At 39.2% G+C, this 17,102-nt stretch overlaps 1 protein-coding gene across 1 annotated transcript; it reads right to left on the bottom strand.

Annotated features, from left to right (window-relative positions):
* Window positions 1-3,710: 3,710 nt before the first annotated feature.
* On the bottom strand, window positions 3,711-11,939 carry LOC114357994 (uncharacterized). The gene is made up of 4 exons (XM_028311844.1): window positions 11,717-11,939; window positions 10,936-11,109; window positions 4,914-5,076; window positions 3,711-3,847 (listed from the first exon to the last, which is right to left on the bottom strand). Exons 1-4 carry the CDS (start codon window positions 11,870-11,872, stop codon window positions 3,771-3,773), a joined length of 570 nt encoding a protein of 189 aa, XP_028167645.1. The 5' UTR covers window positions 11,873-11,939; the 3' UTR covers window positions 3,711-3,770.
* Between the last annotated feature and the right edge of the window lie 5,163 nt (window positions 11,940-17,102).

Raw genomic sequence — 17,102 nt, 5'->3', positions numbered from 1 at the left:
TCCACCCGCGGCTTCGCCCGCGTGGAATTTTGTCTGTGACAGAAAAACTTTATCGCGCGCGTCCCTGTTTCAAAAACCGGGATAAAAACTATCTTACGTCCTTTGCCGGGACTCAAAACTATCTGTTTGCCTAATTTTATCAGAATCAGTTCAGTGGAAGCGACACAGACAGACAGATAGACAGAGTTACTTTCGCATTTATAACATTAGTATAGAAGTAGGTATAGATTAATTGTTATTGACTTTTAATAAAAAATATATTACCCTGACACATCTTGATATGACCAAGCAAAGTAGAACAGTAGTCCCAATCCAGATGCCCATCACAATGGTGTACCAGCAACAGAAGCCGACGTCGTCTATGTCCACCAAGCCAAGCTTCTCGGCGTCGATGATCGATAATATAAACAAAGGCGTATAGAGAAGCTGTGAAGGACATACATTTTAAAAAATAAGGGTAGGTATAGCTCGTTTAACCCTCGTCGGCTAATCCTGTCGGTCCCCCATTAAGTGGGGCTGTGGACGTCCGCGGAAGGCGCCTTGGTCGTTTCTAGTACCCAAGGCGCCGACCACTATGCGGCAGAGGGAACACCCCAGGTTTTTAGTGGGTTCGAGCCTCAATTCAAAAACCAAGTAGTCAAAGTAGGAACACTCAGCCGTGGGTGAACAGTTATTTACAAAACATGATTGAAAAGAAAGATAAGCTTTTTAGGAAATGGAAATCCAATCCAAAAAATAATAGTTACCGACTAGAATACACAAAACAAAGAAATCTTACAAATAAACGAATAACTTTTGCTAGGAATGAATATAGAAAACAAAACTTAATTAAATGTAAAGGGGACATGCGTAAGATATGGAGTCAGGTAAATGGCTGGTTAGGACGTAGTAAGTTGTCTGTAGACACTGTGATTGAACGGTACATGCTTAGGACAAGGAGTGAGACTGAGATATGTGATGGTTTCTGTTATACATTTACCCAGGAGATAGAAGAAATAAAAAATCAGCATAGATGTCAACAACTTTTTTTAGACCGTAAACAATATGTGACAGAAACAAATTTAAGTTTTAGATTTAAAAGGGTATTGCCAACTGACGTAATAAAAGTTATTAATGGTATGGACTGCAATAAGGCATCGGGGTCGGATGGTATCAGGATGAGGGATATCATAGAAATAAAAAAACTAATTTCTCCTTTGATTGCTCATTTCATTAACTTAAGTATACAAAAGGGATTATATCCGCAAGAACTAAAAATGGCAATCATTAGGCCAATATTTAAACAGGGCTGTCATAATGAATTCACAAACTATAGACCGATAGCCATTTTAAATGTATTGAATAAAATTGTCGAAAAGATAATTGTAGGGCAAATATCAGCATATCTGGAAGAGCACAAAATCATTAATGATACTCAGCACGGCTTCCGCCCGCAAAGGAGTACGGCAACGGTTTTAGCTAAGTTTGCAGATGACGTTAACAACTCATTAAATAAACAAGAAATTGTATTTGCTATATTCATTGACTTTAAAAAAGCTTTCGATACGCTCGGCCACGGTGAGTTATTGCAGTCCATGGAGGAATGTGGGATCAGGGGGCCAATCAATCTGTGGTTCAAGGAGTATTTAAGAGAGAGGAAGCTTAGAGTGAGTGTATGTGGAAGGGAAAGTAGGGAGGGGACTATCATGTTTGGGGTTCCTACTGGCTCGGTTTATGGACCTGTTGGCTACATTATGCATGTAAACAGCATGCCAAATGTCTTGAAGAACTGCAGATCTTATATGTACGCGGACGACACATGTATCATATATAGCGGTAAAAACAAAACAAATATACAAAAAGTAATGCAAGAGGACTTCGACAGTATAGTTCGTTGGGCACATGATAATGGAATTATTATAAATATTAATAAGACTAAGTCGATGTGTATAATATCTCCTTATACTAAAGATAAAAATATTAATATTAGTATCAAGGGCCATAGCTATGACTGCTTGCATAATAAAAAAAGTAACTGTACCTGTGTAGAACTTGAACCTGTAATATCGTATAAGTACCTTGGATTGACAGTAGATAGACACTTCGGTTGGAACTTGCATGCTAACTTGGTTTGTAACAAATTAAGAACAATTTTGGGTAAACTACATAATATAAAATATGCGGTTACCAGGAGCATTATGTATATTCTCTATCATGCGCTAGTGGAGGCTGTAATATCATACGGATTAAATGCCTATGGCCTTACTTTTCCTGTACACATTAATAAAGTGAGATCATTGCAAATAAGGTTACTTAAGCTTTTAATATCAACCAAAAAAAAAAAAAAAAAAAAAAAAAAAAAAAAAAACATAACCTGCCGTCCCCCGGCGGTAGGTATGGATAGGCCATTTTCCCGGGTAAAAAAATGGTATAGCTCGTTTTATTCACGAAGACGCCCCCACCAATTTTTGGTCGAGGAAAGCGCGAGGTGCGTGTACCAATAACACTCAAGCATTCGCGGAAGAATGGTAGGGCGCGTCTTCGTGGATGAAACGATCTGTAAGAGGTGCACCCAAAATAATATTTTAATAAACTTGAAAAAATCTGAATTGCTTCAGGTAGGAATAGAACCTACGAACTTTCACTTGCCGAGCGACTGATTTGACCAGCAGTCACCAATAATCATGATGTAAAAATGTCTAATCCGTTATGAAGTGATTTTGGTTCATAAATACAACAATTTGTATACAATCTGTATCGAATTATCAATGCTTTTTACGTTGAGCAGTGTTAAGCAGTTAAAAATACATTTATAAGTTTGTGTGTCCCATTTAGGAATCAAGTTCAAACCTACTGAATGGATACTAATTCCTTTTCCTGCACTATCACAGACATCTTAATAAAATGCGAACAAAAGTAAATAGGAGTTAAAAATTATAAACAAGAAATAATTCACTTACCAATCCCACTTTAAAAATAATAATAACGGCATCTCTCAACGAAATACAATACAAACACTTTTCAAATGTAGGTAAACAATTTAAGCACATGTTTACAATTTTTACTGTAACTTTTCACTAAATTACAGTATTGAAAAGCAATAAAACTTGCTGTAAAATACATGATTGCTGACGTTTGACATTTTAGGTTATATTTCGTCCAGGAATTCAATAATTTACAAAACATAGAAAGTAGTTTTTCATAAATAGGTTAGTTGAAAAGCATATTTGCGAACAAAAGATATTCTTTACAAAATAACACAAAATTCCACGAAATTCTTACCGTTTGACGTACAAAGTGGAATGTTATCAAAACATGTCTACCAAAACAAAATGTTTTCAGATATTATTTGCAGAACTATTCATTCAGAATGTTTTGGAATTGTGTTTGATGTTTGATCAGGTATAAAGCAGCCTGGTCCGTGAGCACGTAGAATCCCGTCCAATCCCGACCAGGCTTTACCTAGTGTAGATAATGAATTTATTAAGGGGGTATCCCTATCATATATATTATACTTATCATCATCATTATCAGGTCATTTAAAAGTTGAGACCTACTGCAGGATCACGCGTTCTTCTAAACAGAGGCAAGGTTTTGGAATGCACTGCCTAGCTTGATTGCTTAAACGTTAATAATAAAATAGGCCTGATCGTCACTTACTATCAGGTGAGAAACAGGCCAAGAGCTTCCTCGTTGTGGATAAAAATAAATAAAAATAAAACATGCATTAAAACGGTCACAATCCCAAACTTTATTGACCTAATAATATCTAATACGACACAGTGACATGGTTACAAGGGCATCTCCGTGTTTAAAAACTGCAGCGATATTCTCAGACTGTTCGCCACCAGTATGAAGTACACGGTCACTGGAAAAGAGAAACCGTTGAACTAGTTTCAACAAGTATGCGACTAGTCGCACGAGCATAAGTGCGACTTGTCGCATGTCGCAAGTGTGCACGAAAAATATTATGGAGATGTAGCGTACGGTAGACAAGGGCTAACGAAGCCCATTTTTGGCATTGGAGATTAAGTAGATACCTATTTGGGAGCTGAAAAACATCTAAAAATCATGTCATCATCATTTCAGCTACAGATCATCCTCCACCAACTATTTCCAGATTGGTCGGTTGGTAGCGAACGTATCCAGCGTCTTCCTGCAATCCTTATAAGGTCATCTGACCCAGTTGACACAAAAACAAATGTCAAGTCTTTTACGATATCGCTCCCATGGTGCAACTTGTTGAATCCCATTTAGTTCCCTACTACACCTACCCCTACTGGTACAGTCAAAGTCAAGTCGGTCGTGACACCTAAAGTGGCCAAAAGGTTGATTACACAACCTTATTCCAATTGTAACAAAGATGTTTTGCGAATTTTTGGCTACTTTGGGTGTCAGACGACAGCATATGAAGCTGATCACTGCAGCATCTTATAAATGTAAAAGAGTTAATTAAAACAACAAAAACGTATAGTCTGATGTACTGTCAACTGTACATTTTCTTAAACACCCTGTTCGTTCGTTCGTTCGTTTCAGCCGAAAGACGTCCACTGCTGGACAAAGGCGTCCCCCAAGGATTTCCACAAAGACCGGTCCTGCGCCGCTTGCATCCAGGTACTTCCCGCGACCTTCACCAGATCGTCGGTCTACCTAGTGGGAGGCCTGCCCACGCTACGTCTTCCAGCTCGTGGTCGCCACTCAAGAACTTTCCTGCCCCCGCGGCAATCAGCTCTTCGAGCTATGTGCCCCACCCACTGCCACTTGATTTTAGCGATTCTACGGGCTATGTCAGTTACTATGGGCCTCATAAGAAGGCTCAAGGTCACCCAAAGAGCGATGGAGCGTGCTATGCTCGGAGTTTCCCTGCGTGATCGAATCAGAAATGAGGAGATCCGTAGGAGAACCAGAGTGACTGAAACACCCTGTATACTCACATAATACATTACAAATAATAAGCGCCAGCAACGCCCCCCCAGCCAGGTAGCAGTTGGTGTGGACGAAGAAACAGAACACGGCGAGAATGAAGTAGAGAAGCACGACCACCGCTGTGTAAACTGCTGCGCCCCACTGGTACACCTCGATCAGGATCGGAAGGTTCTGGAAAGAAAATGTGGTACAAATAAAGGCTTGGGCAGACCAAACGCGGGGCAGTAGCAGCGCAGTTTGAGTGCGGGCCCGCTCAAGTTGTAATACAAGAAACTCTTTGAAGTGTGTCACACCAAATTTGAACGCAGGCCCGCGCTCCAACCGCGCCGCACTGCAAAACTGTCGAACGACAAACGAGGCGGCGCAAGTGCGGGACAGAAGCGGCGCGAACGCGGGCCCGCGCTGTTGTATTACTATGGCGGCCATATTAGCATGACACACCGGACGCAGGGCGGTAGCAGCGCGTTGAAAGCGGTTTTCGAATATTGAATTTTTTGACAACCGCCCGCGTTGTAACTGCTTTGAAACTGCGCTGCTTTCAGTGTGCCTCAGCTGCGCTGCAACTGACCCGCACTGCTTCTGACCCGCGTTTGGTCTGTGGAAGCCTTAAAAAAGCCTCAGGTATTGGAGCAGCACAGGAGGGTGTTTTTGTAACGTCAAACGTTAGCGAGACTTCAGATTTATATTCTCTGTCATAATATGTCATCGGGAAACCAGATGCAGGTTAGCGTACCATCCCTATATTGTTGACATTCCACCAGCTCGCACTAAGCGTTTCGATGACTCTTTTACAATGCGAACAGCTAGGGACTGGAATTCGCTGCCTGCTGCTGTCTTTCCCGAAGACTATAATCCGGGCATTTTCAAGGCGAGAGTGAATAGGCACTTACAGGGCAGATATGTACCATCCTAGACTGCATCCCACTTAACATCAGGTGCGATTGTGGTCAAATAACTGCCTTGTTATGCATAAAAAAAATGTCACCCCTCCCGAGCGGAGCTGGTCCCATACCTTAGACACTGAGTTAAGCAGTTTAGTTGTAATGGGCATTTCTACGGGGACGACCGATCGACCTACTGGGGCGAAAAAAGTACCTTTAAAATTGAAGTACGGACTTGAAAAAAATCACACGTATTTATAGGACTCTTGGCTTGATGGAGAGCATATTTAGAAGACCGCCAGGTTTTACGTCTCGCCTTGAAAAAATCCGAAAGTTCAAAAACGGGCGAAATTTGGCCTAAAATGGAGTGTCCGGTTTCCAGAATTTACTCGTTTTTGCTTCATAACTTTTGAAATAATAACATTATGAAACCCACATTCACAGAACAAGGGATAGTTAATAAAGCTATATAAATTAGTTTCTTTATTGCGAGTCCTTGGGTTTTAATACAGTAACACATTTAAATTTTGTCCGACGTGTGTGCCTCAATTCCGTGATTTTTACTTTTGTGCTCCTATATCACTAACAACGCACAATACGAACACCCACGCCTGATTCCCATAAACTAGCAGTTACACTCGAGTGGTCGAGCAGTATAAAAGGGGGATCAGTCGCTTTGAGGAGCATTTTTCAGAGGTTTGAAATCACTCAGAATTTTTGGTCACTGGTCATTTCTCAAACCGGTGTGCGATATTAATAATGTCCATGAAGTATTTAATGAGATTACTGCTGAATTAATTAAGTATTTAACTGATATCTGCCATTACGTTTGGTAGAAATCGTTGTAATTTATAATATTTTCGAGTAATTTGATGAAATGTGATTTTTCCTCAATTCCGTGGATCTCAATTCCGCGGAAAATGGGGCATCGAATTGAGAAAACACGTACACCGAATTGAGATTAAATGAAAATAGATACTTTTATTGTGCTATAAATTGTTTGTGTAACTTAAAATAATAATGAAACCAATGGAGCATAATAATAGGGTGAACTACCAATCATTGGACCGTACCAGTCATTGGATAGAAGACAATAAAACTAATTTTTTGAGGTTTCATTAAAAAAAATAGACTGCTATTGCTATCTTATTAAAATAATTCTTCCAGGTTCTTCCCTCGACTTTCACCAGATCGTCGGTCTACCTAGTGGGGGCCTGCTCACTGGTCCGTGGTTTCCACTCGACAACTTTTCAGTCCCAACAGACATTATCTGTACGAGCTATGTGCCCCGCCCACTGCTACTTGATATATGCAATTTTACGGGCTATGCCGGTCACTTTGGTTCTCTTGCCGATATTCACATTTCTGATTCTTATTAGGCCCATAGTAAGCGACCAAGTTTCACATCCATACACCATCACTGGCAACACACACTGGTAGAAGACTTTTGTCTTAAGACGCTGCGGTATTTCAGACGTAATAGCGAAGCTTCCCGATCGATGCTTAGCTGAGTTGAATTCTGCGATAGACCTCTTTCTCAAAGATGGACCTAACTATCTGGACTCTTGTCCCAGGTATACACAATTGTCAACAACTTCGAGTGTAGTCTCCAACCTTCAGAGGAGTGGGTGCAACACGGACATTTGACATGATTTTTGTCTTGTCCAAGTTCATTTTGAGACCCACTTGTTGAAAGGCTCTACGGAGGCCATGACTCCAATATCATCCCCGATATCGCGACTCCTTGGTCTTCTGTATAATCTGCCGTAGCGTACCTGTGTGTGTACCATAATACTAAAGCCTTTTCGGAAACAAGCTTGTTCGGAAGACTGGAAGTCGTCGAGGGTGCGAGCGAGATGATTCGTAAGGACTCTCGAAAATAGCTTGTAAACACGCCTCATAAGTGAGATGAGTCTATAATGCTATCACCACACTTCTGTGCCATGCCGGAGGCGTTTTTTCTTCGAGAATGACGGAATTGAACTGCTTCTGTAGAGCCTTTAGTACCAGCGAAGCTCAGTTATAATGCTGTAACACCTGGTGCCTTGTTGTATTTCAACTATTTGAGTGCCATTTTAATCGTGTACAAACTGACGTCCGATATAATATCTTCGGTATAGTGTCAGGTCAATCTAACTCTTGGGTTTTGCAATATTTGTTTTATGTTTAAGGTTAAGAATAAATTAACAAAGAGACCCTATGTTATGTATTTATTTGTTTTATTTAAATAAAATTAAAATAATTTATAAAAATTAAGAATTTATTATAGTTCCTTATTAAAAAATTAAACATATTGATTAGGATTTTTGTTTTATTCCATTGGTATTTCAGACACATAAACCTAAAATGAACCATCTAACTAATAGACCAGCAATCAGATATCAAAACGTTTTAAGTATTTATTGTAATAATTATTGAAATACATTAGGTATTTCTTCATAATGTCATCAATTCTAGTTTGCGGAGCGATTTTTATATTTGGAGATTCAGTTCTCAATTCCGTGATTCATTTTCTCAATTCGGTGCTCTCTCAATTCGATGCTTAACATTTCTCATAAACCACTTCACAATATTTAGTGACAATGCTATTTTTACATTCAGAATGGAGTAACATTTATTTTTTTGTATTGAAACTAGAGATGAAACGGATATCCGGTAACTATCCGGTAGGCCGGATATCCGGCCTAAATTTACTATCCGGCCGGATACCGGATAGTAACTCACTATCCGGCCGGATACCGGATATTAAAAACCTACGACAATTTCCTATTATTAAAATGAAATACATTAATCTTTGAGGTAAATATCAATAAAATGGCTTACAATAATGACGGCTTTTATACCTTTAACTACCGACCTATACGTCTCTCAGACGTAATAAATTTTCATTTTGAAATATTTCTAAAATCACGCCACCTTTGGCGTCGCCTTTCCCGCTACCTTCCTCCCTCCGCGTCGCAAGCCACCAGTCGACTTCGCGTCCGCGGCAAGTTCATATGTCTCCGTATCGAAGCGATCGACGTCTCACAGACGTAATNCATCTCTAATTGAAACTACTTAAAAAACTAAATATAAATTTTAGCACCGAATTGAGAAAAAATACACCGTACAGTAGAAATGCCCTAATTATTATTTCATATTAGGTAACATCCCTAATCCATAATCCACGGGAGTGTAGGTCAAATACTCTATTTGCCTCTAGTAAACTAGAGAAGGACGAGACTAAATGACATGATGAACTATTTTTTCATAAGTCTTTTTACAATATCGTTTTATATGAAAGCCTTCTTTCTTTTTAATATTCAGATGTAAAATCAAGGGTAACAAACATCCATCTTTAATAAAGATCTCATAGATACATTTCTTCAAATAATCTGATATTTTTCATAAAAAAACTTTTAACAATGTAACACAATATCCAGTGAAATTATCTCAGAATCTCTCCAAAAAGGATTTTAAATTAAATTTAACCGTAAGAGAAATCCATTTACCTACCTACACTATAACCACAGTGTAAAGAGATAAGTAATGTAATTTAGTAGCATTATTTCGAATCTTGTTTAACAGTCGAAAGAGAGAATTCAATGTGTGTTTGAAACTGAAGGAACATATTAAATTATAAACTTTATTGCACAAAATTGATACAAAAGGTGGGGTTGATGCTAAAAGCATTCTCCGCCAGTTGCTAGCCAGTACGTCAAATATAGTATAATTCCCATTTACGAGTAAGATAACAGATAAAAATGACTACTTAGTACTCATCTGAAAACTACGTTGATAAACGTTGATGTCTTGATTACTTTCTATAAATTAAGTACTATATTTGTATGCTTAAATACAAACCAACAGATTAATCTTGCCTGCGACCAATGCGGGCGCCGTCTATCACTAACGCCCGTATTCACAAATGATGCTTACATTAAATAAGTGAAGCAGCAAATCGAACGCACAGCGTTGAATAGAGCTCTGTGATTACTTCATGAGTCCCCTGTGCGTTCACGCGCTCTGTGAGACCTCATAGTAATATTTGTGAATACGGGCGTAAGTTCTAACGTATAATAGCAACCGATTTTTGGCTTACTGATCTTTTTACACTATGCCGGCGTCTTGACCCGAATGCCTTTTTAAGAGGTGACTGGGTGACGTATTAGGACACGCTTCTTCGCTCACTTTAGACAATAAATTACCGACGTTTAAGTAGAGTGGAAATTTAGTCGGAACCGTTGGAAATAGGGCGACTTTTATTTATGTAACTTGCTTATTAAGGGTTTATTCTGTACACAAAATCAGAATTACACCCGTAATCACAAACATTACTATGAGGTCTCACAGTGCGCGTGGACGTACAGGGTGACATACAAACCAATCACAGAGCTTTATTCAACGCTGTGCGTTCGATTTGCTGCTTCACTTAAGCAAGTATCATTTGTGAATACGGACGTTAGACAAATAGAGTAAGTACGTTATCTTTAAACGTAATGAAGTGTGTGCACTTTCCTTAGTTCATATCTCTTTTTACCAGTCCGCGCCGGAAGGAGGGTTATGTTTTTTAAGGTGGGTATTATTTATTTATTGCACAAGAGGCTGCTTTGCACTAGAAGGAAACAAAACTTCAGCTTCAGCTTCAGGAACAGTGCACTTGAAAACAGGAAGTGTAAATAGCCTGACACGTTAATCATCAACTATAGGAGCATGACCCTCTCTATTTTTTTTTTGTTTATTTTTACCAGAGGCATATGGAAGATTTGACCTACACTTCCCATGGCATGAGACCCATGCTGATGAGATGTTTTAGTTCTAGTATTTGCATAATTTGTCCCTCAGTTGCATTTTACGACATTGCCGAAAAGAGTGTATAAGAGAAGAATATACCTAGAAGCAAAGACCACCCTGGTCTCTTCTACTAGGTGTATTCTTCTACTTCTACTACGATTCTATTCTGCCGGAACCACACGGCTAACCGTCATAGATGACCCACGCTGAACTGTCCCGCCAAAATCAATGACAGGGGGGCGCTACCATCGTTCAACTATATGGTTTCCAACATGGCAAAAATCGGAACCAGCTATCCGGTATTGACGGTGGCGACCCACGGTCAATGTCATGGATAGGACAGTTCAGTAATTTAGAACTATACCTTCATACTCACACATAAAGCCCCTGTCAGAAGCAACACACTGACGGCACACAGCATGATGGACACCATCCCCATGATCATCTGTATGGCTCCCTCGGTGGCCGAGCTGTAGTTTGACAATACGCCGCCCATGTCCCAGAAGCCGGGTGTGTGGTTGACATTGGGAGCGAAGATCACTCCGACGATCTAAAAAAGTTAATGGAAATAAAAAACCACCGAGGCAAATATACTTGTAAGGGCTGATTTTTCAATCGTTGGATAACTTTTAACTGGAGAATAAACTTGTCATTTTTCTGTCAATGTGCCAAACTTATTCTTCAGTTAAAAGTTATCCGACGATTGAAAAATAGCCTCAACCTAGGCAGCTTGCAATATGCATGTGTACCTACCTACTTTGTAAAATACGCAGAGTTTTAGGCGAGTTTGTTCTATGTAAACTAAACAGAGACTGAAACCTCTGAAACTGTACTAGACAGAATCCAATATAGCTATCAATTTCTATTAGAACCGAGTTTATAATTCTATGAATATGTGCCAAAAATTACACTATGTTGAGAAAATAAATTTGAACCAATTTAACTGGCGATATTTCTACACAAGGAAACATAAAAAATTCTAAAACCAGTACTCTAGAAAGAATAATTCAAGAAATAATTTTTGTCTGCGCTAGATACGATACGCGGCGGACTCGCACTGTGTGACAAATTTTCGTAGCCTAGGTCCGACGAAATTCTTGACTTGCCTGCGGCAGACACGGTGAAATTTCATAGCGTGTACAAGAAGGCTTACTTACAAATGAAACAAGAGCAATCATCACAGTGCCAGCTCTGAGGAAGCAGCAGAAGCAGCAGCTGATCACCGTCGGTAACTTGTCCCACACCTTCATCTTGTCAATTTGTGTGTACCCCTTCAGAAAGTCCAGTGTTTTCTCTATTTTGCTAGGTTTCATGTGCCTTTTTCTACCTCGAAACTCTCGTTTTCATTTTTACCAACACTTGACAGATTTTGAGCCGAATGACGTGTGATTTGTTTTTTATTGTGTGCCAGAAGAGTGTGACGTTAAAGTTTTGGAAGACAAAGAAAGTTTTTCAAAGATTCTTGAACCAAAAATCTCAGAGATTTTTAAGGCTTAGCCTAGGCGCAGACCACCGATTTTTAGTTGGCCGATAGTTGAATCGGGCTGTTGTTCAGTATGAACATTGAACATGTATGGAAGTGTGCTACACCGATTTGGTATCGGCCAATTCTTCATACAAATTTGAATCGGGCCCAACTATCGACAAGTTAAACGTCGATGTCGATGGTCTGCGCCTAGGTTTAGCCATAGGCATTGTATCCGCACATCAAAGAAAAATAGGTAACCCTTAGGCTGGTTCGGAGCGGAGCGATCCGCACTGACGGTCCGCGTGACACTAAAACCAGCCTTAAAGGTAGCCTTACAAACTAAGCGTCACAGACGCAGCGTCTTTAGCTTTGGTCTTGTGCCACCAACGCGCCGCGTCACTAACTGGCTTCGAAAAGCTGCCTTTAAGACCAAAGCTAAAGACGCTGCGTCTGTGACGCTTAGTTCGAAAGGCTACCTTAAGATAACTTTGTTGTCCGCTATCTATCAGCCTATTTGTCTTTTCTATCCGTGGTTTGTAAATAGAAAGGTCCAATGAATGGAGTGTTAAAAATATGTAGGTAGAAGAGTATTTGAAACCCTGAAGGTGCGATACCAACTTACACTAAACTTTCCCCTTTATTCTGTTTCAAGTTCGATAAGTTAAAGTAATTCGAAGGTAAAATACCACAGTTTGAGTAAATATTAATGATCGTGTCTTAACTAAATATTCGCTATTCAATTTCAATACTACTCAATTAAACTAGTTGCGAACTGTTAGATAAGTTTGTTTATACAGGGTGTCCCAAAAAGTAGTGTTTAGTCGAAGCCCAAAGGTAAAGCATCACTAGGGCTACCGGAATCACTGCGACTTTTGATAGTTTTCAAGTTATGATTTTATTACATTTACGATTTTTAACTTATTTGGTTTTTACATTCGTGTTATGGATGTAAATACTTCTGAATCAATAGGCTTCGTATTTATCTAATAATAATAATTAAAAAATCAGGCATGTACCTTATCTTACCTATTCGCGCACAGTGACCAAAAAAGTGCCTAAGCACACAAATTGTAAACAATCATAACTATCAAAAATCGTGGAACATACATGGGCGTGATTCGGATAGCCCTAGTGATGCTCTACCTCTGGACTTTGGCTTGATACTACTTTTCGGGACACCCTGTATGTTTCTGACTTAATCAAACTAAATTATGTCTAGACTCAGACAACTCTATAATATTAAGTGGTGTAACTTTGGAAAGTAATAAGTACAAAGCAAAATTTAATATTAATGATGTACTACGAAGTTAATCAGTATTTCATATAGGCGAAAGATAATAATTCATACTAAAAGCCGACCAGTAACATTTAAAGGTCAAATACAGCTTTTAAAAATAACATTTGACATGCAGAGGCAAAGAAAATTAAACTAACTTCGGGACAATAATAATCATATACAATGATGATGGAATAGGCTAGTTACCTAAAAAATACTTTTAGTCCGTCAATTATATTATCAAAAATTATTGGTCCCGTATATTTTTATTTGTCTATCAGCACAGAATAAGTAATAGTACAGGTACAGAAGGATTACTCCGCACGACGATTTAAATAAATGCGAGTCTTGCTGCGACGCGATACAGTGGAATTCAGCTCGCACAGCACTACGTACCTACAATTTTATTCACCTACAAGTTTTGTCTCTTTCTATCGCGTGCCTCTGAACTCTTCTTACGCTGTTAGGGTTGCTGTCTAGTGAAAAAATAATTAATCTACTTATTTGTAATGAGGTACGTATGTAGGTAAGTAAAAATAACATTTCAAATATACCTAATTAGGATTAAAAAAAACTTGTTCTATTACAATGTCTTCATTCATACCTACCTATTTTAACATAAGACAGATAAATTAAACATACTATTACAGAAAAATAAAGAATTCTATACTATCCTAAGAATTTTATTATTGATTACCTACATGGCCAACATACCTTTCAGCATCTTTGGGAAGCGAAAAAAAAACGGATCTCCAATGATAGGAATTGAAAAGTTATGTAAGAAAATGCGCTACCATTATAATCATACTAAAACGCAAGCCAGCGTCCTGACGGGCGAGCGCGTGACACTCGACTGATATAATACCCGCCGGCGGGGCGCTTCGCTGTAGGTAATTATCGGATGTACCGCGCGGAGTGAGCCAGGCCTGCTATCAGATAAGTAATTACGAAGTTAAGGTGAGTTGAAATTCCGCGTGAAGTCACAAAGTGCTACTTTTAAGCACACCTTGACGTCACGGGCTTCATTTTTGAACGCGCGCTTTATCTCTTTCAATTTTCATTAGTTTGAAAAAGTGAAAAATACGTGTAGGTAGATTGTTTTTTGATAAGTTAACTGATGGACTAATTCAAACTCTTGCTTTTTTACCCAGGACACATCCCTATTGTAGGTAAGTACCTAGAACACCCTCTGCAAGATCTTGAGATCACTAATGAACTATACCTAAGGCAAATAGTGGCGGGACGAGGTAAGGGAAAATAATTTACATTTCTGAATTCATCAGCATGGGATAGGCTGGGCGACTTGACACACACTTGCGGATTGTCGATTTTAAATTTATAAAATCACCATTTATGAAAAAGACCATCGCTTGGTAGTCATTCAGTTGGTCTAACCTGCCTAGACCATGGGACAAAATGTGTAGGTAACTATCAGGCCCCCAAAGATGGAGGATTGGGCGGCCTATATGTTTATTTTCCATTTTTGCACCTAAAAATTAGTCGTTATTCATGCTCCTGCCTGAACTGATGATGATGATGATGATGATACCTAATAACCCTGACATGGGCCTATTCCCACCTCTTATGCCCACTGCTGCAATTTCTGCGTTCGTTCGTTTCAGCTAAATGACGTCCACTGCTGGACAAAGGCCTCCTCCAAGGTAATTTCTGCGTACCTACTACCTAACATGTATTGTACAGTATGCCTTGAAAGCCATGTTTATCCCTGAGCAAAGGTAAGCAGACAATGAACCCTATCAAAAATAATCAAAAGTGACAGCTAATTTTAAGGGGCTGGCGACAAAAAAATCGCAGCAACTAATCGCAAGTGTGCGGCCAAACCCCGGCGGTGTGATTCCCATCAATTTGCATCGAAATAGCCCGTAACTAACGCCCGGCATTAATTACGGAGACACGACGAGTTTAGAATTTAGCAAAAATTTACATGTGCAGAGATTTATTGGCTGGGGCAATGGTGTGGAAACGGTTTTTACAGGGTTGATTGAGAGAATACTGAAACCATTCACTATTAAAGTAATGAGGAACAGACAACTCAAGTCAGTTAACAGAAGACATACGTAGACAAGAGGGAATGAATTTAAAGAAAACCTTGAAGTTTTTGGCTAATTTTATAAAAACCCAGTCTGTGAACATTGCCCGATGGACAAGCAAGCTGAAGTGGCAATAGACAGGACACATAGTACGCAGAATAGACCGATGTGGCAGTAACGTTCTGGAGTGGAGGCTACGTACTGGAAAGTGCAGTGTGGGTCGCCCACCCACAGGTAGCAGGAAAGCATTGGATGCAGGCCGGTATCAACCGGTTAATATGATAATTAGAGGAGGCCTATGTTCAGCAGTGGACATCCTGTGGTTGAAATAATGATGATGATGAAGCCTGTGAACAATGTTTACAGCAATTTCAGCAGTTGGAGGTAAGATAATCAGATCCTCTATCGTTGATATTCCGGGTGAAGTTTCCACCTTTGTCCTGATCACTTCAGCAGATCAGGTGACAGGCAGGCCAAAAAGAAGTACATAGTTTGACGTTAATAAATGTCAATACAATGGTTATAGATGACCCAAGCTGAACTGTCCCACCAAACTCAATGACAGGGGGGCGCTACCATCGTTCAACTATATGGTTTCCAACATGGCAAAAATTGGAACCAGCGATCCGGTATTGACGGTGGCGCCCCACTGTCAATGTCATGCATAGGACAGTTCAGTATTTTGGAACTATACAACTCAGCAGAAATATCTAAATGCGGAACCCTTATTTTAAAATCACGACTGCACTTAGCAGTTGTTTTTCAATTTATGTAGGTGAAATAAGGCGTCGGATGCCGGCTGCTTCTAAAAAGCTGTGAGCTTATTATTTCAACCCGAGCTTTTAATTAGATTACATTATTAGACGTTGTTTTTGCAATAACGCAAAGAAATATTATGTGTTTAAAAGAAAAAAGGTTAAGGCTTTATTGCCATAACTAGCTTTTGTCTGCGGCTTCACCCGCGTGAAATTTAGTTTGTCACAGATCGTCAAAATTTATATGTTATTCTGGGTTATAAAGAATAATACTGTAAAGTTTCATCAAAATCCGTTCAGTAGTTTTTGCGTGAAAGAGTAACAAACATCCACCCAGACATCCAAACGTTCGCATTTATAATATTAGTAGGATAATAAAGATTAGGCGGAGGTTCACGTAGCGACCGAGATAAGAGACCGAGACGTAAGACAGCTACTGTATGTAAGAGACTCGACAGGTTATATTTATTTATTCAAATCTTGCACATAACAAGTCGGATTTAATGCCATATGGTATTAACGTGCAGTCAAACTTCTGACCAAACGGTAATTTTATAAGCACTACATAAATGTTGACGTCACGGTTGTTTACCGACATTAGTTCAAATAACGATCGAAATCTATAGATTTCTTCGATATATTTATTCGATATATCGAATGTTACTTTGTCTAGAGTCTGGCGACCTATAAAAGATCGTAGCAACGTTTTCGTTTTCGAATAAACAACAAAACTCGTAGTGCAACTCGTAGCACGTCTGCGGTCGTAGCGGTCGGTCGTAGCCGCTCGTAGCTTGTGGTATGTAAGTTTGTAACTAGGGTTGCTGCGAACCTGTAATTTATTTTGATAATACATTTCTAGGGTGTAGCTTTTCATGAGATTATTATTAATTTATTAAGTAAATATTTTGGAGGTACATTTCTACGGTGTAGTTTTTCATGAGATTATTGTTAATTAAACGTATTTAGAGTCATATACGGAGAAGGAATTTAGAA

This window comes from Ostrinia furnacalis, unplaced genomic scaffold, assembly GCF_004193835.3.
Source record: "Ostrinia furnacalis isolate ACB-3 unplaced genomic scaffold, ASM419383v2 OfSCF3549, whole genome shotgun sequence".
In the NCBI taxonomy this organism is placed as follows: domain Eukaryota; kingdom Metazoa; phylum Arthropoda; class Insecta; order Lepidoptera; family Crambidae; genus Ostrinia; species Ostrinia furnacalis.
Note: the sequence above shows the minus strand (reverse complement) of the source record. Positions and strands in the feature narration are given on the sequence as shown.